Source organism: Pituophis catenifer, unplaced genomic scaffold (genome assembly GCF_029215685.1).
Source record: "Pituophis catenifer annectens isolate HBS135680 unplaced genomic scaffold, rPitCat1.0.hap2 SCAF_2, whole genome shotgun sequence".
Classification (NCBI taxonomy): domain Eukaryota; kingdom Metazoa; phylum Chordata; class Lepidosauria; order Squamata; family Colubridae; genus Pituophis; species Pituophis catenifer.
In genome coordinates, this window is record NW_027256882.1 from 14,397,379 (window position 1) to 14,424,010 (window position 26,632).

Sequence of the window (26,632 nt, forward strand, 5' to 3'; positions counted from 1 at the left end):
ACAGAGGTGAAGCTGTGGAAATGCATGTACTGTGGAAAGAGCTTCAGTACAAACAGTAACCTCCTTCGCCATCAAATGATCCACACAGGTGAAAAGCCATATGAATGCCTGGAGTGCGGCAAGAGATTCATTGAGAACAGAGACCTTACTCGTCATAGAAGGATCCACACAGGGGAGAAACCATATGACTGCATAGTGTGTGGAAAGGCCTTCAGAACAAACGGTCATCTGACCCGCCATCAAAAGATCCATTCAGGTGAAAAACCATATAAATGCATGGACTGTGGGAAGAGCTACATTGAAAGCAGAGATCTTACTTGTCATAAAAGGATCCACACGGGGGAGAAGCCATATAAATGCAGAGAGTGCGGAAAGAGCTTTCCTCGGAATAGTGCCCTGATTTGCCATCAAAAAATCCATACTGGGGAAAAACCTTATAAATGCATGGAATGTGAGAAGAGCTTCATTAAGAAAGGACAACTTATTTCCCATCAGAGGATCCACACAGGTGAAAAACCATACAAGTGTATGGAATGTGGAAAGAGCTTCAGTAGAAACAATAATCTTACATCCCATCAAAGGATCCACACGAGGGAAAAACCATACAAATGTAGGGAGTGTGGAAAGAGTTTTAACTATAACAGTGGCCTTTCTCGCCATCAGAGGAAACACACGGGTGAGAAACCGTATAAATGCACAGAGTGCGGGAGGACCTTCATTCAGAAAGGACAACTTATTTCCCATCAAAGGATCCATACAAGTGAGAAGCCGTATCAATGCATGGAGTGCGGAAAGACCCTCAGTAGCAAGAGTGCCATTGCCTACCATCGAAGAATCCACACCGGGGAGAAACCCTATAAATGCGCGGAGTGTGGAAAGACCTTTATTCAGAAAGGGCAACTTATTTCCCATCAAAGATTGCACACAGGGGAGAAACCATATAAATGCATGGAGTGTGGAAAGAGCTTCAGTAGTAGCAGTGCCGTTACCTACCATCAAAGAATCCACGCTGGTGAGGAAACATATATTCACACATGAGGAAAGATCTGATAGAGGAATGGCCTGGCCATAACTGAACCAGATGTAGAAATAAGTGAGAGGAAGGCTGAGATAGCATAAGGGAACTTTCCTTTCATTCGCCTCATACTCCATGCATGCCCAGATATGAGGAAGAGGAGGTCTTTTAATGGGATTCCCCCTGTGGAGCTTGGTTGCCACGTTGATGGCTAAAAGGAATGTTGGAACTAAATATGGTGGTAGTGTACCCCAGTAGAGGCAAGAAAAAGAAGAAATACCAAGCTATAGCTGTGGCTCCCAACCTTTTGGGCACCAGGGACCGGTTTCGTGGAGAGAGGTTCTTCCGCGAACCGGAGAGCAGGGGTGAAATGCTCCCGGTTCGGACCGGATCACCTAATCCGGTAGCGATGGAGGTGGGCGGTTCGGAGAACCGGTAGCAAAAATCCCTCCCCCCCCCAATGCCCAGCTAAGCTGTACAATCATCAGAGGCTTTTTTTTTTACTTTTAAAAGCATTTTTTTCTACAACCTCTTCGGCTGAAAAAATGCTTTTAAAAGTTAAAAAAAAGCCTCTGATGATCGTGCGGCTTAGCTGGGATCGTCAAAGGCTTTTAAAAGCATTTGCCTGAGTTGCCTGATCGTCAGAGGCATTTAAAAGAAAAAAAGCCTCTGCCAATCAGACAAATCAGCTGGGATGTCAGAGCCTTTTGAAAGCATTTTTTCTTCAACCTCTTCGCTGAAGAGGTTGTAGAAAAAATGGTTTTAAAAGTTAAAAAAGAAATGGCCACGCCCACCCAGTCACATTACCCCCAACACCACCAAGCCACGCCCACAGAACCGGTAGTAACAAATTTTAGATTTCACCACTGCTGGAGAGGGTGTGGTTTCGTGTGCTTCCGACATCCTGCAGATGGGGCTTGTTTACGTGGCCCTGTTTCTGGCATGTTGCAGCCCAGTGCAGGTCCACGGACCGGGGATTGGGGACCCCTGAGCTATAGAAAGAATTGAAAAGGATGTGTGCAATTTTTAAAATAATTTTTTAGCCATTCATCTGGGAGTAAAAAGTCCATGTTAACGCTTTTTTGAGATTTACCTTATAGGGGTCTTTAACATTTAATATAACCAAGATAAATGAATTCCAAACTGCATGTCCTTCCTTCCAATCTACGTTGCCCAAATTATTTCCTTCCCAGTGATGTACAGGTTGTCCTCCACTTACGACCGCAGTTGAACCCAAAATTTCTGTTGTTAAGTGAGACAACAATTTCTGTTTGTCAAGTGAGTCTTGCCCCATTTTGTGACCTTTCTTGCCACAGTGGTTAAGTGAATCACCACCCTTGATAAGTTAGTAACCCGGCTGGTAAATGAACCTGGTTTCCCCATTGACTCTGCTTGTCAGAAGGCCGCAAAAGGGGATCACATGGCCTTGAGACACAGCAACGCTCATAAGTACCAGTCAGTTGCCAAGCATCTTAATTTTGATTACATGATCAAGGAGTTGCTACAAAGGTGGTAAGTGTGAAAAACGATCATGAGTCACTTTTTTCAGTGCTGTTGTAACTTTGAATGGTCACTAAATGAACTGGTGTAAATCAAGAACTATGTGTATATATTTCCCAAATACCACGATGGAATTCGATGATTTCTTGAACATGACCTGGTGTATCCTCTATCTAGGGTGGTCGACAATGAGGTGCAATGGTTAGAAATTCAGATTGCAAGAGAAAGATTTTCCTTTTGTTTTTTTCTCTATTGTTCAGGTGTTTCTCCGCACTTTCCTCTTCCTTCTTTTCCATGTGGCTGTATTCCTATACAGGTAATCCTCGGCATATGACTACAATTGAGCCCAAAATTTCTGTTGCTAAGCAAGACAGTTATTAAGTGAGTCTTGCCCCATTTTATGCCCTTTCTTGCCACAGTTAAGTGAATTATTGTACATTGTACATTGTCAGAAGGTAGCAAAAGGTGATCACATGACCCCGAGACACTACAATCGTCATAAATACAAGTCAATTGCCAACTGTCTGAATTTTGACCACATGACCATGGAAATACTTCAATGGCCATAAGTCACTTTTTTCAGTGCCATTGTAACTTTGGTCACTTAAACGAATGGCTATGAATCGAGAACTACCTCCCATAAACTTATCTATCAGCAAGAGAGCATCTTTAGCCAATTGTTAACTGATTTTTTTTTTTTAATTGAATGATTTCAAAACCTTCTGAACAAGAAATTGACCAGCTGGGCTGAATTTACCCTACTAGTTGGGCTGAATTGTAGTTGCTCCATTTTTGGGTTGTTTGATAAGAAGAAGCCTGACCTTGAAATTCAGATATTGTAACTTAATGCAGTTGGTTAGTAATACCCTGGGACTCGGCCTAGGTGCCTTCAGAAATAAGAATGCAACATTTGGGACTTTTTAGCTTAAAAGGTAAGTCTGAGATTGGGGGACAAAATATGTACAATTGAAAGATCAGATAGATTCTCCCTCCTTGATCAAAACAGAAACCAAAGGAGGGATTTCCAGTACTGAAATTCATTATGGAAGATTCTGGATGAACAGACCGACTAACTGGTTTCCTCAAAATCTCAGGTAAGACTAAAACCCAATTGGTAATTTCTGGCACTTGGACAACCTTGTCTAGATAAGCAGGATCAGCCCTAGTTAGAGATGGGACAGGAGACCACCAGGAATTCCAAGATTAAAGGCCCATAATAACCGCTGAGGGGGACAGAATGAAATTGCAGGGTTAAGAGTCCATCTTAGGCTTTGTATTCTTTTCCTTGGAGATACTCCTTCCCTGAATATAACTAACTCTTTTATTCCCTTATCTGTAACTATCTTCTTGTCTACGTTATAATGTGCAGCAAAAAATGTTTAATTGCTTTGTTGAATAAAATATTTCAGATTTTTATTCTGTGTGTTTATTGCCTGAAACTTTTTCTCATACTTGGCTGGGGCAAACATTGGGGCAAAGCAGTGCTAGACTGGGAAGTTTAAAACATGTCCAGTGGTGGGATCCTGCCGGTTTAACAACCGGTTCGGTGATCACGTGTTTCGCGTATGCATGGTGCTGCGTGCACACCCGCACCTGATGCGCGCTACACGTGTGTGCACAATTTTGACAAAACTAAACTTCCGTGTTACTTATGTGGACTAACACAGCTGAAGCATGGCAATCCGCTCTGCTGTGTGAATCAGCTGAGAAGATAAAGGTGAGTAAAGCACACAGGGGCGAGGCGGCCCACCTGATCGTCGGAGCAAACCGGTTCGCTCCCAGCTGATCGTCGGAGCTACCCGTACGCCCGAACTGGTCTGAACCGGCTGAATCCCATCCCTGAATATGTCTGAATTCAGCTGTGGAAACGGTCATTTCATGTCAACTTCAGCTATCATTGCTGAGGAAATGGTGCTGTTTGAACTGGGCCATCACATAAAACATTGTTGATCGATGGGCCACCAAAGCAGTGCCAACTCTTACCAATCACCAGACAAAACTTGTCCAGGATACCTGCTTCTTTAGGTCTCCCAATGGTGTATTCCTGCTGTAATAAAAGCCATCTTCCTTCCTCCCTCCCTCCCTCGGACTAGAAGACCTGCAAGGTCCCTTCCAACTCTGTTAATCTGTATCTCTACCCCCTCATGTCAACCCTGAGCTACAAATAATCTCCTTTATTGGTACCCATCACGCCCGGCTCTTTCGCCTTTCTCCACACCATCCCATCCCCAACCGCCCGAGTCTCGACCTCGGAGCGACTTTGTCAACGTTGGCGGAGAAGAGCGCACGCGCAGATCTTTGACAGCCTTCGATGCCGAGCAGAGGACAGGAGAGGCGGTGGGTTCCATTGGGAGACGCTCTAGGCAAAAGTAGGAAACGCGAGGGGAGCGGCGGGGGGGAAAAGGTGTTTATAGGCCTTTTCCTTCTCTAGGATGCAGCACTCTCTGACCGAAATTCTGTGGGAATAGGAGGGCGGGGGGAATTATGGCGGGAGCCATTTGTAGCTGCTCTTCTCCGCCTCAGAAGCTCTGAGGGAGCTCGCTCTCTCCTTCTGGAAACCTGGAAAGGGGTGGAGAGCGAAGGGTCCGCCGTGACCGAAGGCGGCGTCGGAGGGAGTTTCCTCCCGTCGGGGCTGCGCTGAAGCCGGGGACCGAATGGAGGCCCGGGGGTCTCCCCTTCAGACGGGGAGCGCCGGCGCCGGCGAGGAGTCCGGCGGGGGAAGCGGCCTCCCCGAGGAGCCCCGCAGCCCCGAGGCTGAGCGCTGGCGCTTCCGCAGCTGCGTCTCCCGGGAGGCCGAGGGGCCCCGGGCGCTTTGCAGCCGCCTGTACGGGCTGTGCCGGGGGTGGCTGCGGCCCGAGCGGAGCAGCAAAGCCGAGATGCTGGACCTGGTGGTGCTGGAGCAGCTGCTGGCCCTGCTGCCCCCGGAGCTGGCGGGCTGGCTGAGGGAGTGCGGGGCGGAGAGCTGCGCCCAGGCGGTGGCCCTGGCCGAAGGCTGCCTCCTCGGCCCCGCAGCCGCCCCGGAAAAGCTGGCAAAGGGCCGGCAGGTGAGGGAGCTTCATCCTCTTACTTGCCAGTTGCAGAGAAAACACACGTAGAGAACTTGTCTTGTTGGAATGGCTAATAATATGTGGGAATAACTGTGGGAGAGGCGGGCTGGGCAGCCACAATGTAAAAGATATCTTGGTCCCCAAAATATGACTGTGGGATTTGGATGAGGAGGGGAAAAGATCATAAAAATCCTTCCTAGTTTTCCAGTGAATAAAAAGAAAGGATGATAGATGTACTTAATAGAATTGCAAGATCCTATTAGTGATAGATAAAAAAGCTAGTATTTACTGTCCTACTTTTTGTCCAGACTACTTCAAAAGAATGATAAATGATTTCTCCAGTCAGATGTCTATGGAGTTTGTCAGTCATCCAGGTCATGGTTGTCCCAAAGGTGCTTTTTTTCAAGGGGCAACTGGACTTTCTGTGTTTTCTTTGAAGACATTTCGCTTATCATCCAAGGAGCTTCTTCAGTTGTGACTGAATGGTGGGGGATGGAAGGTTTCCAGACCAGGGTTGTAGACTCCAAACTTGAATCCAAGAGGTTTCCTTGGGACTCTTCGACTTAAGATCACAATTGAGACTAGTTGTTAAGTGAGTTGCATTCAGTATTACAACCTTTTTTGCCAGGGTTGTTTTATTTATTTATTTATTTATTTATTTTATTTATTATTCGAATTTCTATACCGCCCTTCTCCTTTCGGACTCAGGATGGTGAACAGCCAAAATAAAACATTTATACATAAAGTACGATTAAAAATAGATTTAAAATAATTAAATTTGGCCCATAGTTTAAAATTTATCAATTTAAAATCCATATCAAAATTTAAAACCAACCATAAAATCATAAAATCATAAAATCAAGAGAGACCGGCTAACTGAAAGAGATGAGTTTTTAGGGCCCGACGAAAAGTCCGGAGGTCGGAGATCACTCATATCTCTAGGGGTAGATTGTTCCAAAGGGTATGCCACCACAGAGAAGGCTCTCCTCCTGGGGGTCGCCAGCCGGCATTGTCTAGCCGACGGCACCCTGAGGAGGCCCTCTCTGTGGGAGCGAACTGGCCGGTGGGAGGCTATTGGTGGCAGAAGGCGGTCCCGTATGTACCCTGGCCCTAAGCCATGGAGCGCTTTAAAGGTGATCACCAACACCTTGAAACGCACCCGGAAGTCCACTGGAAGCCAATGCAGCTCGCGCAGGAGAGGAGTGTTAAGCGAATCACTGTAATTGTTAAATGAATCATGTAGTGAATCTGGCTTCCCCCATTAATTTTGCTTGCCGGAACAAAGCACAGGGAAACGGATCAACCAATTGGCATGCAGGATGCGCATTTCCATACAATGTATAGTTGAGATTTGTGGCCTACTGGATTATAGGCAACTTTTTCAACGTTTGCAAGTAAGGGAGCATGCGCAAGTCTTTGACAGCCTTCGATGCTGAGCAGACGACAGGAGAGGCTGTGGGTTTCATTGGGAGGTCTGTCTGCAACCATTTACACTTACTCATCAGCCCCTTCAAAGCATAGGTATGCATCGATGCCTCTGTGCAATTGTGGACAAGTCTACATCAAGATTTACTCATCACAAAATGCAGAAAGAAACAAAACTGAAAGGGGAAATAGATCCCCTACTGCTAAAGAGTTTCACTGATTTTGTGCCCTCAAGTGGTTTTCAGCTCTAGCAACCCTATAGGTAGATCTTCTCCATAACAATATATCCCTAAGTTGCTATTTCAGGTCTCCCAAAGGTGAATCATTCATCATCACCTCAATTGAATCCATTTACCTAGCTGCTGGTCGTGCTCTTATTCTTTTTCCTTCCACCTTTTTCCAGGATTACTACGTTCTCCCAAGAGCTTGGCTTTTGCATAATGTATCTGAAATAGAGTAATTTGAGCCTGGTTATATGTGCCCTTATTGAGAACTCTGGGGTTATTTGTTCAATGATCCTTCAGTTTGTTTAATTGGTTGTCCATTATATTCTTGGGAATCTTCAGGTACCAAAATTCAAATCTATTCTAGTCTTCAAGTCTAGTCTTCCTGTCTTGCTGCACCTTTTACTTACTGAGAGTGTCACAGGGAGAAAACCATGGCTTGCACAATTCTGATTTTTGTAGGTATAGAGTCATGATGGCATATTTATTTTATTTATTTTATTTTATTGAATTTGTATACCGCCCTACTCCCGAAGGACTCAGGGCAGTGAACAGCCATGGAATAAAACATATAAATACAAAATATAAATAAAATAGATTAAAACGAATTAAATAATTTGGCTGAACAAATTTAAAACCCCAATAATTTAAAACCAGATTTAAAATTTCCATTTAAAAAGGGGAAAAAACTTAGGTCAGGCCGGCTTGATGAAATAGAAAGGTCTTAAGCACGCGACGGAAGGTTCACAGATCTGGGATCCTCCGTATCTCCGGGGGGAGCTCGTTCCAGCATATAAATGTTTTTTCCAAGGGGGCTTCATGGCTGCTCTACCAAGTACTAATCTATGGTATATTTCTTGACTGCTTGTTCCATTAGTATTGATCGTTGATCCTAAAAGGCAGAACCTTTCTACCACTTTGATATCTTCATTGCCAATTCTATGGCTTGTTACTATTTATTTTTATTCTATTTATTTATAAAATAATTTTATACATAAATTACATTAATTTACATAAATTTATTTATTTTATTCTAGGTTGTATTTGTCTTCTTTATATATAATTTTAGTCCAATATTCCACTCTGAAAGTTTACTACCAGGGCTTGCAGATCCTTTTCATTTTCAACTATCAGGTAATGAATGACATCAGCATAGCACAAATTACTGATGTTTCTTCTTGCACTTTAAAAATCACTTCTTCCAATTCAGCTTTCCTTAATATCGGTTGACCTTTACTTACAACCATTCATTTAGTCACTGTTCGAAGTTACAGCAGCACTGTAAAAAGTGACTTGTGACCATTTTTCACAATTATGACCATTGCAGCATCCCTGTGATCATGTGATCAAAATTCAGACGCTTGGCAACTGCAGGTAATCCTCAGATATTCAGCATGCAATATGCAGCTTTATGGCACTCCTTTGCCAACCTGGAATCAGTCTGATTCACTGTGTTCCCTCTGTACTATGGTTTCTTGAGCTATATATACATTTCTCAAAAGGACAATGAGATTTTCTGGGAATCCCATTTTACTGACACTTTCCACAGACCAGATTGACACAATTGAAATCTCTATAATTTGCAAAGCACATACTGACATCTTTTTTGGCATTCTTTGGCATTCTTGATTATCCAGCATGTATCAGCAATAATGTCTCCTGTTCCTTAGTTTTTTTCCAAAGGCACCTTGAACTTTTGACATCTCTTTTTCCATGGAAGGCTCTAATCTGCATTGGATAATCCTAAATATTATTTTGCTAGCATGTGAAATTAAAGATGCTATACACCAGTGGTGAAATGTAAAATTTGTTGCTACCGGTTCTGTGGGCGTGGCTTGGTGGGGGGGTGTAATATGACTGAGTGAGCGTGGCCAACTTTGTTTTTTTTTTTAACTTTTAAAACCATTTTTTCTACAACTTCTTGGGCTGAACAGGTTGTAAAAAAAATGCTTTTAAAGCCGCTGATGATCCCAGCTGACTTGCTTGATTGGCAGAGGCTTTCTTTTTTTTAAAAAAGCCTCTAATGATCCCAGCTGAGCCACGCGATCATCAGAGGCTTTTTTTTTTACTTTTAGAAGCATTTTTTCGGCCAAAGAAGTTGTAGAAAAAATGCTTTTAAAAATAAAAAAAAAGAGCCTCTGATGATTGCGCAGCTCAGCTGGGCAATGGGGGGGAGCAGGGATTTTTGCTACCGGTTCTCCAAACCACCCGCATCCATCGCTACCAGATTGGGCGATCCGGTCTGAACCGGGAGCATTTCACCCCTGCTATACACTATTTTGCACATTTTGTTAAATCTCCTTTTTGGTATTGAAATGTAGATTAACCTCTTCCACTCTGTTGCCAATTTGTTCTCCAGATTTGCTGACAGCTTGGTTAGAACTTCGATTTCTTCTTCTTTTACTTGCCCTATTTCTATGAATATTCCTTCAGTTTCTAAAGCATTTGAACTTGGTAATAACTGGAGTGCTGATCAAACTTCATTTTCTACTACTAGAGATTCTTGTAAATAGGGAATTTCTTCTAAGGAAATTGGATGTTCAAATCTATCTTATGGTGTTTCAATATACTTCCATCTTCCTTTGATCTCGGAATCTTTTACTACCTGAGACCTTCAATCTAAAGGAGGATACTCCTGGAAGAAGAAATCGAACAGGAACAAGTTCATTAAAGACGGAAACACCATACCTATCAAGAAAATGAGATGATAAAGAGGAACTCCTGATCAGAATAAATAAAATAAAAAGAGGCAATTTAGCATTTCACAAAAATTGCAGGGATTTATTGAGAAATAGATAGGGAGAGAGCAGAAACCTTGAGTTCTCTTATTTGGGTTGTAGAAGTATAGATGGGGAGACAGAAGGTAAGGCTGGTTATGGTCTTCTGAAAGTGGATCATAAACAAGGCTGTTCTTTCAGATGCAGGAGCTGTTCACAAGGGAGATCTCAACAGACCTCCAGGAAAGAAAAGATAAATCCAGTCCTTCTCAAGAGCTATTTTTCAGGAGGATCCAACTTGGGCCACCTTGCCAGGTAAGTGTAGGTTTCCTCTGAAAACAATAGAGTTCAAACTTCCTTCATTCATGAGTTGCTTTTTCTGCCCAAATACTGAATTTGTGTGCATTTGAACACACTGTGTTTCCCCCCACCTCTGAATGAGCCAATGAGTCACATACATTCAGCTTTCTAATCATTTTGAAGATACAAACGAGACAATTGACTGAAAGGCTTATATTAGGAAATGTAATTTATTTGTTGAAAAATTACTGAAAACCAGTTAAAAAATGAAAACCCTGATTTGAAAGACTTATGAATAGCATAAAAACTGCTTCAGAAATCTATCAGCATATTCACTTAAAAATGAATTGCATGAAGAGCAGATTTCCCATGTAAAAAGTCAGTGCTAAGTGGCTAGAACAGCCAGATTGCTAGTCAAACGACTTGGAATATCCTGGAAATATTTTGAATTAAGCCAGGGAAGAAATTCCAAGTGGATGTGTCCCATTTTCTAACACATTTTGAATCCTCCCCCCCAAGTCAAGTGAGGTCAGATCAGGGAATTCTGCTCCTCCAAACTTCCTTGCTGGGTTATTCTGGGTCACTGGGAGGCTCCCCAATGTGGGCTATGTTGCCATTCTACAGCTTGGATGCACATAAGCCATAATTTGTGAAGTTAGACAGCAGCCTGACAGAGGAAAGGTTTCCAAGCCCCACAGACTACAGTATGTGTACATACCTCTCCTGTAAGAAGATATCTGTTTGGTCCCTTACAAAGCTCTGTTTTCCATTTTGTGCAGTAAGAGAAAACCTACAAGGTCTTTCCTAGGATTGAATAGTAAGGAACATTCTCTTTCTAGGACTTTAATTCCTTTGAAGAGGTGGCTGTGGACTTCACAGAGGAGGAATGGGCACTATTGGATCCCAGACAGAGGGCTTTATGCAGTGAAGTCCTGCTGGAGGTTTCTAGGAATATGGCTGCTCTGAGTAAGACTCTTTTCTCTGCATTCCATTCATTGGGGAAGGGTTTCTCAGAGGAAGGTAAACAGAAGATCCCTGCACTCAGTTTCTTAAGATGATCATGACTCTACCTGGCTACCACCTGAATTACTATACTCCCTTCATACGTTTCCTAATCTTATAAAATCAATCAATGACCAGTGCCCCACTAGATCACAAACAAATATAGGCAATTTTGTTCAAGGCCATCATCACATCACTTATTCTAGTGGAGAACAAAGGTCTTGGAAGAAATACCCACGGTAGATAACAATTTGACCCAATATCTCCTAGCGAGACAAATAGCCAAATTTGGAACATGAATAGGCATGCTTTTGAGATGGGTAGACTCCGCTCCTTAACCATTCTAAACTCTAATGGGAACTTCTTTTTCCCAAGCAGGTGATGGGCTGGAGAATGAGAATGACAAGCAGGCGAGATTAATGCCACTCCAAACAACAAAGCACGAAGTAGAAGAAATAATGTTTGACTATGAAGGGGATCCAAAAAGTCAAGAGAGAAGACACTCAGAAGACATGGGGGACAGTTCCCCCACTTCTCTTCCTGTTGAAATTCCTGGCTTCCTGAACCAACAAGGTCAGAAAAGGAAGAAAAAGGGAAAATCCAGCAAAAGGGAGGAAAATAATTTTGATTTGCCTGAGTATAGCAGAAGTCAGTCTAAAAGCTTTATAAATTATGGAAAATACATCAATAATTTCTTCTCTCTTACTTTACTTAAGAAACTGAATAAGAAATACAAATCACATACATTTATAAAAGTTGGTAACAGTTTCAATTTGAGCAGAGATATGAACCTGTGCATGAAGTCTGGAAAGAGCTTCACTATCAACAGTATTTTTAATCACCATCACAGGATCCACAAAGGGGAGAGAACATATAAATTCATGGAGTATGGAAAAAGCTTTTGTCAGGATAGAATGCTTACGCATCATAAAAGGATCCACACAGGCGAAAGATCATATAAATGCCTAGAGTGTGGAAAGGGATTTACTCGGAAAGGACATCTTACTTGTCATGAAAGGATCCACACAGGAGAAAAGCCTTATAAGTGCACTGAGTGTGGAAAAGCCTTCAGAACAAATGGTCATCTGATTCGTCATAACAGGATCCACACAGGGGAGAAAACATATGCTTGCAGGGAATGTGGAAAGCGATTCATTGAGAATAGAGATCTTATTACCCATCAAAGGATCCACACAGGGGAGAATCTATATAAATGCCCTGACTGTGGAAAGAGCTTTACTCAGAAAGGACAGCTTAATTCCCATCAATGGGTTCACACAGGGGAGAAACCTTATAAATGCCCAGAGTGTGGAAAGGGTTTCAGTACAAACTGTAATCTGGCTCGCCACCAAAAGATCCACACAGGGGAAAGACCATATAAATGCCTGGAGTGTGGAAAGAGCTTTTTTGACAATAAAGATCTTACTCGCCACCAAAGGATCCACACAGGAGATAAACCGTATAAATGCCTGGAATGTGGAAAGAGCTTTGCTCAGAAAGGACAACTTAATTCCCATAAAAGAATCCACACTGGTGAGAGACCATATAAATGTATGGAGTGTGGAAAGCAGTTCACTCAGAAAGGAAATCTTACTGATCATGAAAGAATCCACACAGGGGAGAAACCATATAAATGTATCGAATGTGAAAAAAGCTTTGCTAAGAAAGGACAGCTTAATTCTCATAAAAGGATCCACACAGGGGAGAGACCACATAAATGCATGGAATGTGGAAAGAGCTATTTCGATCAGAGAGACCTTACACGCCACCTAAGAACCCACACAGGGAATAACCCATATAAATGCCTAGAATGGGAAAAGACCTTGATTGTCAACAGAGATCTTATTTGCCAACAAAGTATCCACACAAGGGAGAGACCATATAAATCAATTGAGTGTGAAAAAGATTTTAATGACTACAGCATCTTTACATCTCATAAAGAGATCCACATAGGAGAAAATGGAATGTGGAACACGCTTCATTGAAAATTGTGCGCTTAGTTCTCGTAAAAAGTTTCATACAGAAAAAAATCATAAATCCATGGAATGAGCTTCATTTGAAACAGTCGACTTACTCATCAAAGGAGCCAGACATGGGAGGAAACTTCTTATTGTGTGCAATGTGCAAAGATCTTTGGTTTGAATCAGAATCTTACCTACCTTCCAAGTATCCCCACAGGAAAATATCTAAGTGCTCACATGCGGTAAGAGCTGAAAATGGATCAGCGGTCTTACTAGTATGATCATACTGGGGAGTTATGGAAATGTACAGGAGAATGGGTGTATCAGTAAAGTGCACCATTGTCTCACTCATACTTTCGGCACATATTTTATTTGTGAGACATGGAGAACATATTATCTCTTTAAAAGCTGGTTACCTCAGTAGGGCTTGAGTGCTTGATCTGTGGTCAGATGACTGTAGAAAATTGTCATGATAATCAGTTGTGGAAGATGGAACAACAGAAAAACTATATAGCTGAAGGAGGTGAACAGGTATATTTTCTCAATTTCAATCAGAATAGAGCTGGAAGGGACCTTGGAGATCTTCTCGTCCAGCCCCTGCTCAAGCAGCTGATCCTATACCATTTCAGATAGATGACTGTTCAGTCTTTTCTTAAAAACCTCCAGTGATGAAGCACCTATAACTTCTGAAGGCAAACTGTTCCACTGGTTAATTGCCCTCACTGTTACGAAGGTTTTCCTTAATTCCAAGTTGCTCGTTGATTAGTTTCCATCCATTGTTTCTTGTCTTGCCTTCTGATGCTTTGGAAAATAAATTGACCCCCTCTTCTTTGTGGCAGCCCCACAAATATTGGAATACTGCTATCATGTCACCCTTAGTCTTTCTTTTCTTTAGACTGGCCATACCCAATTCCTGCAACCATTCTTCATATATTTTTGTCTCCAGGCCCTTAATCATCTTAGTTGCTGTTTGCACTTTCTATTTTATTTTATTTTACTAATATTTTATTTTATTTTCCCTAAGGAAAGAGGTTCATGCACTTCAGGACTTCTGAGGGGATCTGCCTAAGGTTGAAATGTTAAAACGGAAAATTACTTATATATCCCATTTTAACATTTCAACCCATTCAACTCATGTTTTTATAATCCAAGTGACCTTGTCCAAACAATGATTCCCCCTCTGATTTTACCGTTTTCCAAATTGTGAAATTTGGAAAATGAATTTGTTCCGTGATTTCTCAATGGCATCTGTCTTGGGCAATCAACAGTCCACAAAAAGATTAAGGAATTCAGAAAACTGATGGCTTGTTTGATTTTCTTAATTTACCTAAAAAAATCCTATACAACAGAAATTGCCTACATTTATAACATTTAGAATGCATTTAAATCTGAAGAGTTGTGTTAATTTCCATTAAAGATTTCAGAGACAGGCAGGAACTGTAGATTATGTAAATTGTAGAAAGAACTTGATTATAAACAGTACTCCTACTTGCAAACAAATGCACACAAATGAGAAACCATAGGAATACTGTTAAATTCCAAGAGTACTTGCTGCTGAAAGACTTTGCACACAACTAGGAGTCCTCTCAAAATTATGACTTCTATTCAAAGCGCAGGTGGCAGCTTTGGCTAAGAGGACCTTTGAACAGCTTATTGTATTTTGTGCCAATTGTGGCTATTCCTGGATCAGGAGACTCTGCTTACAGTCACTCATGCCCAGATGAACTAATATAATGAGTTCTACACAGAGCTGCCCTTCGGCATCCAGAGGTATCAGCTAATACAAGATATGATGATGTAGGCAGTTATGCAGCATATGTTACACCTCTGCTCCATAAGTTGCATTAGTTGCTGGTTTGATTCTATCCAATTCAAGGTGCTGTTTTTGACCTTTAAAGGCCTTCAGGGTATGAAGCTGGGTTACGTGAGGGACCCCTTCTTCCTGAGTGTATCTGCCTATCAGATCTGGCAGATGTGTGTTGCGGATCCTCTCTGTTAAGGATCCTTGTTACATGTGGCAGGACTAGGGAGATGGGCCTTCTCTGCCTTGGCACCCATCCTTGATCTCCTTTTGGAAGTCCCTCAAAACAACATGGCTATGTCAACAGATTTCGGGAATCTCAAAAGACTGTTGAACCAGAAAAGTTACTGTATTCCTTATAATATTGAATCCTTTTTCCTAGTCTTAATAATAATATTGAACTTTTTAAAATTGTAGAATGTTTGTTATTGTATCAGTGTTATGTTTTGGGAAATGGTCAACTATAATAAATGAGGAATGAAGGAATGAATGATTCACACAGGAGTGAAACCTTATAAATGCATGGAATGTAGAAAAGCTTTCTTTGAAGAATTGCTACATTAAAGCCTCAGAGTTGCTGATGTGTAAGAAAAGAAAATCCAAACCAGAAGTCAATTATAGTGGGAACTGGAAAATTGAATATAGAAAAGCTCAGTGCAGTAAAAGATGAAACAAAACAAACACTGGAAACCACTTATGGATTATTTGCATAAAAAAATAAATGAGTTTGTGATTTATTGTTTTGATGATTAGATAGATATATGGAAAGAAGAGTGTCATACTGTATCTTGGAGATAAAGGCTACAATATAATTATACTTACAACCTGTGAAGAATGTTTTTTTATATATTTTTTTTCCTACTCACACTTTGAGCTTTTTCTGTTATTTCTCCCCCTTTTCTGTTCTAAATCAGTTTCTATTATTGCTTTTAAAACTTTTAATAAAAAGTATATTACAAAAACATTTGATATTTTCGACTTTAGCAAATTAAAATGGACTGGAGTTGGACACTTTAAGATAGAAGATCAGAAAGTTTATTACTCAGGACGTGATAGAAGAAGAAATAACATTGTTTTCATAACCAAGAAGGGAATATTATCTCCCACCCCACGTTTGCCTTCTCAGCTTAAAACCACCAAATGTTGTCAACTTCACTTTCCAAGAGTCACTGCTGATTAATGGGTTAGTTTTTATTGTTATTGTTTATGTATTTGTATCCTGCCTTTATTATTTTTACAAATAATTCAAGGAGATGAACACATCCAACAGATCTTTCCCCTCCTATTTATCCGCAGAACAACCCTGTGAGGTGGGTTGGGCTGAGAGTGAGTGATTGGTTTTCATGGCTAAGGCAGGATTTGACTTCACGGTTTCCTGCTCTAAGGTTACTCTTCGAGTGTCCTGAGAGTGACATACCATTTTAATTAACACCTGGAAAATGGCTGGTTAGACAAGTAGCTCTATTTATTTTCCTTTGCAATGCACCATTTGCTGGCAAGGGGCCAGGTCCTACGCTTAAATTCATTGTGGAGAATTTTCACTTCCCCTCCATGGACTTAATAAAGCTTGCACTAATAAGTGGCTTTCTTTGTGCGCTCTCTGCTGTTTGCTAGTTGCATTTTTCTTCTTAAGATTTAGCTACAGAAATCTTGTGATTTCCCTTTGTTATCTTCTGACCATAGTGAACATTTCTACAGAGAGGGGAAGGAGTGTGTGGCTATCACATCAGCTCAAAGGAAAAACCTTGTTCAGCAGTTGGCATGGCAATTACTCCTCACCACTTCAGCACATCTTTGGGAAGAAGATATTGTAAGCATGGGACTTAATTGATGAACTCTTGTGACTTGTCTCTGTGTTTTATTTTTTCAATATCTGACCCAGTTCTCATGGCCAGCAATACTGAGTGCCACATTTCAGTCCACCTAGGAGGAAAATCTATTTCTTTTTTTATTGTATAAAAAAATCTATAATCCCTTGGAAAAGGATCAACTCTTGAAGAATCAACTGGCCAGGCACAGCCAAGCAGAAAAGGTGAATAAAAAGTCAAGATTTGCAGAGCCTAGAAAGAGAAAACAGAAACTAAACAGGTAGAAGGCAGGTTGCACTCTGTAGAAAAAGGAAGCTACCTCCATAAAATCACCATAGGGAAATACAGAGATTCAGGTAATGGAGGACAAAAAAACTGGCCTAATAGTAAAGCATTTACTTAGTAATAAATGAATAAATTTACTGGCTGGCCCTTGCCCTGAGACTTTCCATTTCTCACATTTCCAGCGCCCTTCCTCAAATCTCTCCCCCTCTGTACCCCAGAACCACATCTACATTTCCAAGAGAATTTGAGGAAGAAAGAGAAACCCCAGGTGTCCAAGAAGGTCCGGAAGGAAAGGATGTCTAACTTGCGGATCAATGGGGCAGGACAATGCATTACATTGGTGATGGGCAAAGGATGCTACGGGATCCAGAGAGTAATCTGTAACAGAAGATGCCACCTCACCACATCTATCCCCATCCCAGTTGTGTGCCAGCCTCCTAAACTCATTCCCAGTTCTTGGACAGCACACCCTTGGAGCGCCACCTGGTTCAATACTCTTATATTTCAACATAATTGCCCCCCTCCCTTGCAAGCCCGGTCCACATAAATATCTATAGCAGAACAACAGAGTTGGAAGGGATCTTAGAGGTCTTCCAGTCCAACCCCCTACACAGGCAGGAGACCCTATGCTAGGGGTCTCCAAGCTTGGCAACTTTAAGACTTGTGGACTTCAACTCCCAGAATTCCTCAGCCAGCAAAGCTGGCTGAGGAATTCTGGGAGTTGAAGTCCACAGGTCTTAAAATTGCCAAGCTTGGAGACCCCTGCCCTGCCCTATACCATTTCAGACAAGCGTTTGTCATATCTCTTCTTGAAAAGCTCCAGTGATGGAGTACCTACAACTTGTGAGGGCACACTATTCCACTGACTTATTGTTCTCACTGTCGGGAAATTTGTCCCTAGTTCCAGGTTACTTTTCTCCTTGAGAAGAGAACACCTTTATTTCTTGTCCCTCCCCCCCCCACAAAAAAAAATACTTCGCCAACGGACGAGATTGACGTCACAACGTGAGAGAGCATGCGCAGAAGGCGCTAGAAAGTAATGCCTGCAGTGTATAGGAGAAACGACGCTTTCCCTTTTACTGGAGGAGGGAGGCAGTCAAGGAGAGGAAACATCGATCGCTTACAGCATCTTGCCTCTCTAGGGAGGAGGGCTCTGTGATCCAGGCTCTGTGAGGCCCGGACGGCGCCGGGAATTTTGGCGGGAACGATTTGAAACGGCTCTGCTGAGGCGCAGAAACTCTGAGGAAGCAGAGCACGTATTCTCCCCCCGCGAAACTGGGAAAGGGGCGATCGATGGCGGAGGCTCTCCCGTCACTGAAAGAGGGCTTTGGGCGACGCTGAAGCCGGAGACCAAATGGAAGCCCAGGGATCTCCGGGGGCGGGAGCAGCAGCAGCCCCCGCTACCCTTCAGACGGAGAGCTGCTGCGGCGGGGAGTCCGGCGGGGGAAGTGGCAGCCCGAGCGGCCTCCCCGAGGAGCCCCGCAGCCCCGAGGCTGAGCGCTGGCGCTTCCGCAGCTGCGTCTCCCGGGAGGCCGAGGGGCCCCGGGCGCTTTGCAGCCGCCTGTACGGGCTGTGCCAGGGGTGGCTGCGGCCCGAGCGGAGCAGCAAAGCCGAGATGCTGGACCTGGTGGTGCTGGAGCAGCTGCTGGCCCTGCTGCCCCCGGAGCTGGCGGGCTGGCTGAGGGAGTGCGGGGCGGAGAGCTGCGCCCAGGCGGTGGCCCTGGCCGAAGGCTGCCTCCTCGGCCCCGCAGCCGCCCCGGAAAAGCTGGCAAAGGGCCGGCAGGTGAGAAAAGTAAACCGTGAGGGATGCATGGGACGCTGATGTGTTTAGCAGCCTCTGTAAGAAATAAGAGACATTCAGAAGAAAGATGTCCGCATTTCTCGGAAGTGTTAATATTTTGAGAACTTATTTGTTCTTGAGGCAAATGCTTCGTTTTGCTCTTGGAGAAAAATCCATGGGAGGAAAGAGAAATTCACCCTCAGGGCTGTAAGGAAGTCCAAGAGTTTGAGGAAGGGGGCTAGAATCCTTTTTTCACCCTACCTTTCTGCCCTTTAATGCATGAATGGAGGATTTGTTCCATTTCAACCTATATTCTTCAAACTACTCATTCTCATTAATGACATAGCAAATCTTATTTTAAAGTCTTACTTGCCTGCTCCTCTTCTTTAAAAATAGTCACTGGAAACATATCTCTAGAGAACATATGTTGGTATGTTTATATTTGGTTGGAAATATGCAGAAGAGACCTTCATCCTGCAGTGGATAGACAATGGCTAAAATGATGATGATCATGATGGTATAATGTAGTGGTCTGTGGGAATGCTTGATAAGCCAGACTGAACAAACAAACATCATGTAAAATGTTTCTCAGTCCCCACAAAGAGACTGTGTGCATCTCCCTCACAAAACCATCTCGGTGTTCATCCTAAAATCTGTCCCTGAATTCCCAGGTTGATGGTCTTTCCACTGCAAGAGGCATAAGGAAGCCCAAAGAAAAGGAAGGGAAGGTCAATTCCTTGGCACTCAAGAGACAAAACTTTCTAAATCGAAAGGAAAAGATTCCTGGAGGAAGAGATAGAACAGGCATAGGTATATCTACAAAAGAAGAAAGGCCACAGCTATCACGAGAAGGGGAGAAGATAAGCAAGTCCTGATCAGAATGAAAGGAGGAAATAAATGAAATACTTCACAAAAATGGCAGATATTTACCCAGAAATAGCAGCTACCTTCAAATCAGAATCTCTGAATTCTCTCTGACTTGTGTTGGGGAATTCCAAAGGTAAGACAAGTGAAGTAACATAAATACAGTCCTTTGAATGTGGATTATAAACCAGGCTTCTTTTTCAGATGCAGGAGCCATTCACAAGAGAGATCTCAGCAGATTTCTGGGAAAGAGGAAATCAACGTACTCATTCTCAGGGGCTGCTTTTCAGGAGGATCCAACTTGGGGCACTACAGCAGGTAATTGTAGGTTTCTTCTGAGAGTGGCAGAATTCAATTCCCTCTGTTCATGAGCTGCTTCTACAGTATAGCCAAATGCTGAGTTTGTAGTTGAACATACTATCCTGCCCAGAATGAGCCTCAAAATGAGCCTTGAAAGCCTGAACTTTCAAGGTAATTTTGGAGATAGAAACAAGAAACAATAACAGCCTGACAGGCTATTAGGCAATGTTATTTGCTTGCTTAATATTTTGTAATACTTCACAAAAGAATGGGGAATCCAGTTAAAAAAATTCATCCCATGAGTTGAAACTTTTAGAATAATATAATAACTGCTACAAAGATATTGTATCTTTAGAACAGATTTTCCAAGAAAAATCCTCAAACTTCACACTAAATGACTGCATCAGTAGCAATAGTATTTAGACTTATATACCACTTCACAGTGCTTTATAGCTCTCTAAGCGGTTTACAGAGTCAGCATATTGCCCCAACAATCTGGGTCCTCATTTTACTGACCTCGGAAGAATGGAAGGCTGAGTCAACCTTGAGCTTGGTGAGATTCGAACTGCCAAATTGCAGGCAGCTGGCAGGCAGCAGAAATAGCCTGCAGTACTGCATTCTAACCACTGTGCTACCACAGCTCTTAGAATGTTCTTCAAGTGCCTTAAGACTTCCAGGCTCATTTCTAACATTTTGAAAGGGAGGAGAAGAAATTCCTAGTGGATGTGTCCTGCTTTGTAAAGAATATAGAATTTGCTCCCAAAGTCAAGTTAGTCAGTGGATTCAGTTCCACAAATCCTTGCTAAGTTACTCCAACGCACCAGGAGGCTCCCCAATGGCTGTTGTCATTCAAAAACTTGCAGTCATGCTTTGTGCATTTAGAACACCAGCTACCAATATTAAGGAGGTGGGGGATATGGGGGCTTTACAGCCACAAGGACTTTTTTTCCTCCAAGAAAATGCTCATTTTGTTTTTGCAAAGATCTGTTGTGCAGTAAGAGAGAAAATGCACAAATCTTTTCTAGGATTGTTTATTAAAGAACATTCTCATTCTAGGGCTCTGATCCCTTTGAGGAGGTCACTGTGGACTTCACAGAAGAGGAGTGGGTGCTGCTGGATTCAGGCCAGAGAGATTTGTGCAAAGAGGTCTCACTGGAGGCTTTTAGGAATATGTCCGCCCTGGGTAAGGTTCCACTTTGCTCTGGGATCCATTAATTGGGGAAAGTTATTTCCCCAATTTCCCCAATTAGGTAAATAGGGAAGATCATTCACTCAAATTTCTTAAGGCGATCTTCTCTACTTAAGGCTTTGTTAGAAATGCTCACCATAGCTTTCAGTAATACCCCCAGATTGGTTTTCAGTTGAAAAAATCCCTTGGATTTTAACAATTAGTTAAATTTGCACCTAACATTTCCAAGCTAGATTCATGGCTGATGGCATACCTGTAATGCAGGTGGGCATACTTTTTAGAACAGAAGATAGTGTTTTGGTGTTTATTCTGACATAATTTTATTAAGGATTACTGTATTTTTTGAATTATAAGACATGCCAGAAAATAAGATGTACATTAGCTTTAGAGGAGGAAAACAAGAAAAAAAAATCTTCCTCTCTCTCCCAGCATCCATCCAGTATTCATCTGGCCAGCATCCTTGCAGCAAACAGCCTGGTCAGGTTGCACCCAGCATCAGTCAACTGAACTGAGCTGCCGCCGCCACTGAGGAACAGAAGCCTTCGCTGCTGAGCAGCTGATAGGCTGTTGGATTGGCCTCCTGGAATACCGCCCATCAGATGTTCTAGGCAGCAAGGTTCACTCCCGCCGATCTCTGCCATTCAGCGGCAGTGATGGGCAGCGAGCACTGGCGGCAATCCCCGCCTCCTAGAACAGCTGATCGGCGGTATTCCGGGAGGCCAATCCAACAGCCTATCAGCTGCTTGGCAGCAAAGGCATTAGCATTCCCCAGCGGTAGCACTTGCCGTTGCTGCACCAACCCCCTCCCCTCTGCCACAACATTTGCTTTATAAGGCGCACAGGCATTTCCACCCACTTTTTGGGGGATCGGAAAGTGTCTTATAGTTTGAAAAATATGGTATCTTTTGCAGATAAATTACACAAAAGGAATTTAAAAATACATTAAAAAGAAAAAAATATTTACAAAAGAGAAACACCCCTGTATGTATGTGCATGTAATTTCCCCCTTCATCTCCAGCATGTATGTTCAATGTTAACAACTCATCGCTGTCTTTTATAATACAACCAAAATACTCTTCATTCCATAATCACCCAATATTCTATAAATCTTCTGATCTTACTAATTAGCAAAGTAGTAAAAAATAAAGCTAATGATATAAGTAGTTACTAATACAGTCCCCATTTCCATTTAGTCTGCCTTCTACATACCTCTTAACAAACTTTGCAAAAAAGGAATTTAAAACTATTAAACATTACCAAATCCCTACCTATTAAACATTTCTACAAGAAACACTATCCATTCAAACAATTCAACATCAGAAATAACTCATTATTTTTCCAATAATCAGAAAAGGCAATTTTATATTTTTTTTTCCTCCCAACCATTCTTCCATCACATATTTCTTTCTATTATCCTTTTCCTTTCTCTTCAAATTCTTATATTTCAAATCCACTTGTAATTTTCCTGAAATGACTCCAAAAATCTCTTACATTTCCATTTAAAACGGTATCATCCAACTGCATTTGTAATTACAGTGAACTCTTGTGAGTAGTTTCCAGAAGGATTTGTTGATTTTCATTAGTAATGTCTGTTTTCAGTAAAGAGATTAAAAAGGATCAAAAACTTCAAATAAGTAAAAGTCAAACATCCTTTTAAAGTAGCCATCTTGTGCTCTGTTAATAAAACTTCAAGATTTGGCTTTACAATTCATACATAAACGACAGATTTTTCCCATACAGGGTGTTCTTTCTAACTAATTTCATAAATTTTAAATCAGTTTCACAAGGCATTTAAAAGCTTTCTAAAAACAACTCTAAAATAACCTATTGCCTGCATATTGCAATAGATTAGAAAGAATAATTTAGAAAGCTGCAAAGCTATGATATTCTTCTAAAATGGACTGAAGAGAATGCCATCCAACAATTGATAAGGCTGCATTTATGGTTCAGCACATGATGGAGCCCAGAACTTTTAAGCTGATCACAAGCAGCTGCAGAAATAAAAAGTTTTTCTGTTTGCTTAACAAAAATCAGATGTATAAAGTATATATGGACAATTTCCAGTTCTTTCTTCTAGGAAAAAAAAAACAGCTATCCAAACCTGACATCCACCGGCTAAATCCCCTACAGAAAAATGGGGGTGTTGGTTCTCCTCACCACACAAGATGTTATCTCCCCCTCCCTAACAGTTTTAAATTTCAACAGGAATTTCTATTTTTTTCTTCCAAGCAGATGATGGAATGGAGAATGAGAATAAGGAGCAGGGAAGGTTAATGCCACTGCAAACAACAAGCTATGAAGTAGAAATGATGTTTGACCATCAAGCAAATTCAAAAAGACAAGAGAGAAGCCACTCAGAAGGTAGGGGACAGGAATCCTCGATACCTCATCATTCCTTTTCTGTTACTTTACCTGAGAAACTTCAGATGAAATACAAGCCACATATCATTGTAAAGTCGGGGAAGGATTCCAGTCTGAACAAAGAAACTAAAACATACAGAAAATGTGGAAAGAGCTTCAGAAGGGTGGCTACTCTTAATGAATATGAAAGGATCCAAAGAGCAGAAAAATTATATAGTTGTGAGGAATGTGGAAAGGGGTTTGTTTTAATAGGAAAGCTTAACTTTCATAAAAAGTTTCACACAGATGAGAAACTATATAAATGCAAACAACGTGGAAAGAACTGTTTCAGGAGAATTCTTCATTTCTACGGGAGGATCCGCAGAAGGAAGAAAAAACATAGCTGCAGGGAGTGCGGAAAGCAATTCTTTGAGAACACTACTCTTACCATCCATCAAAGGAGTCACACAGGGGAGAGACCATATAAATGCCTGGAGTGTGGAAAGAACTTCATTTCAAATGGAAATCTTAGTTCTCATAAAAGAATCCACATAGGGGAGAGATCGTTTAAGTGCATGGAGTGTGGAAAGCAGTTTATTCGGAAAGGATATCTTACTGATCATGAAATGGTTCACACAGGAGTGAAACCATATAAATGCACAGAGTGTGGAAAGAACTTTCGTTTCAAGCGTAATCTTAAGCGCCATGAGAGGATCCATAGAGGGGAGAAACAACATAGCTGCGTGAAGTGTGGAAAAAGTTTCACTGAAAAAAGTTATCTTTCTGATCATGAAAGGGTTCACACAGGAGTAAAACCATATAAATGCACAGAGTGTGGAAAGAACTACCGTTTCAGATGCAATCTTAATCGCCATGAGATGATCCATAGAAGGGAGAAACAACATAGTTGCATGGAGTGTGGAAAAGGATTCTATGAGAGGACAGACCTTACTATCCATCAAAGGATCCACACATGGGAGAAACTATACAGTTGTGAGGAATGTGGAAAGACCTTTGTTTTAATAGAAGAACTTAATTTTCATAAAAGGAGTCACACAGCTGAGAAAGTAAATGGTTGCATAGAGAGTGAAAGGAGTTTCAATTTCTGGAATAGTCTTGATAACCATGAGAGGATCCACAGAAGGGAGAAAAAATATAGCTGCAGGGAGTGTGGAAAGAGATTCTTTGAGAACACAGCTCTTATCCTCCATCAAAGGAGTCACACAGGGGAGAAACCATATAAATGCCTGGAGTGTGGAAAGAGCTTTATTTCAAATGGAAATCTTAATTCTCATAAAAGAATCCACACGGGAGAGAGACCGTTTAAATGCATGGAATGTGGAAAGCAGTTTATTCGGAAAGGATATCTTACTGATCATGAAATGGTTCACACAGGAGTGAAACCATATAAATGCACAGAGTGTGGAAAGAACTTTCGTTTCAAGCGTAATGTTAAGCGCCATGAGAGGATCCATAGAGGGGAGAAACAACATAGCTGCATGGAGTCTGAAAAATGTTTCACTCAGAAAAAAGATCTTATTGATCATGAAATAGTTCACACAGGAGTAAAACCATATAAATGCACAGAATGTGGAAAGAACTACAGTTTCAGATGCAATCTTAATTTCCATGAGATGATCCATAGAAGGGAGAAACAACATAGTTGCATGGAATGTGGAAAAGAATTCTATGAGTGGACAGACCTTACTATCCATCAAAGGATCCACACAAGGAAGGAACTGTATAGTTGTGAGGAATGTGGAAAGACCTTTGTTTTAATAGAAGAACTTAATTTTCATAAAAGGGGTCACACAGCTGAGAAAGTAAATGGTTGCATAGAGAGTGAAAGTTTCAATTTCAGGAGTAGTCTTGATAACCATGAGAGGATCCACAGAAGAGAGAAAAAACATAGCTGCAGGGAGTGTGGAAAGAGATTCTTTGAAAACAGAGAACTTACTATCCATCAAAGGAGTCACACAGGGGAGAGACCATATAAATGCCTGGAGTGTGGGAAGAGCTTTATTTCAAAAGGAAATCTTAATTCTCATAAAAGAATCCATACAGGGGAGAGACCATTTAAGTGCATGGAGTGTGGAAAGCAGTTTGTTCGGAAAACACATCTTTCTGATCATGAAAGAGTTCACACAGGAGTGAAACCATATGAATGCACAGGGTGTGGAAAGACCTTCCGTTTCAGGGGTAATCTTAATAATCATGAGAGGATCCACAGAGGGGAGAAACAACATAACTGAATGGTGTGTGGAAAAGGATATGAGAGGAGAGACATTACTATGCATCAAAGGATACACACGGGAGAGCTCCTATAAATGCTCTGTGTGTAGAACAAGCTTCCATTTCAAAAGTTCTCTTAGTTCCCATGAGAGGATGCAGACTCCTACAGGGAGTCTGGAAAAGGATTCTGTGAGAGGAGAGACCTTATTATATCCATTGAAGGATCCATAGAGTAGAAAGACCGTAAAAATGGAAAGAGTATGGAAAGGGCTTCAATACAGACTTTCATGTGGCTCAACACGAGATCCACACAAGGAATAAACTGGAACATGGAAAGAGCTTTACTTAGGTGTCAACTTTGAAATGGATCAAACCATTTTCTCAGTTTCTCAGCTTGACACACTTTGGGGGAAGGAAGGAGATTTGGAATGACCACACAACTTACTATCTTGTGGGAACCAAGGTTATCCTAACAGGTGCTAGCCAGAGACTGGAAGGTTTCCAAGGAGATGCTAGAACACCTAATTGGACAATGTTACCTGTGACAAGGGAGGGAGCTATATAATTTTTAATTATTGAAAGTGTGGGAAATAGCCAGAGCTGGTTTGTTTTTCAACTGCCGAAATGATGCATTCAATAAACCAGTTCTTTGAGAAAGCTGAAAGTCTTAAGACTTGAGTTGCCAGATTGGGTGGGTTCATTACTTGAAACCTTGACATCCGGAAGGACAAAGTAAGTCTCTTAAAAGAATCTATACAATTAGTCCTCTGCTTACAAGTGTTTATTTAGTGAATGTTCAATGTTTAAGGAGCCTGGATAGCTCTGCAGACAAGGCACTGTAA

General features: G+C 41.7%; 1 protein-coding gene and 1 pseudogene across 1 annotated transcript; both read left to right on the forward strand.

The window, feature by feature from the left end:
• On the forward strand, window positions 1–25,885 carry LOC139309883 (zinc finger protein 721-like; annotated as a pseudogene).
• On the forward strand, window positions 18,408–23,868 carry LOC139313438 (zinc finger protein 213-like). Its single transcript, XM_070939050.1, has 5 exons — window positions 18,408–18,868; window positions 19,940–20,047; window positions 21,086–21,212; window positions 23,448–23,817; window positions 23,865–23,868. The coding sequence occupies exons 1-5, from the start codon at window positions 18,440–18,442 to the stop codon at window positions 23,866–23,868; spliced, it is 1,038 nt and encodes a 345-aa protein (XP_070795151.1). The 5' UTR covers window positions 18,408–18,439.
• Window positions 25,886–26,632: the final 747 nt, after the last annotated feature.

Coding starts and splice junctions, on each gene's coding strand:
- LOC139313438 (XM_070939050.1), top strand. CDS start 18,440: ATGGAAGCCCAGGGATCTCCGGGGGCGGGAGCAGCAGCAGCCCCCGCT. Junction 18,869..19,939: donor AGCTGGCAAAGGGCCGGCAG/GTGAGAAAAGTA, acceptor TTTCAGATGCAG/GAGCCATTCACAAGAGAGAT. Junction 21,213..23,447: donor TAGGAATATGTCCGCCCTGG/GTAAGGTTCCAC, acceptor TTTTCTTCCAAG/CAGATGATGGAATGGAGAAT.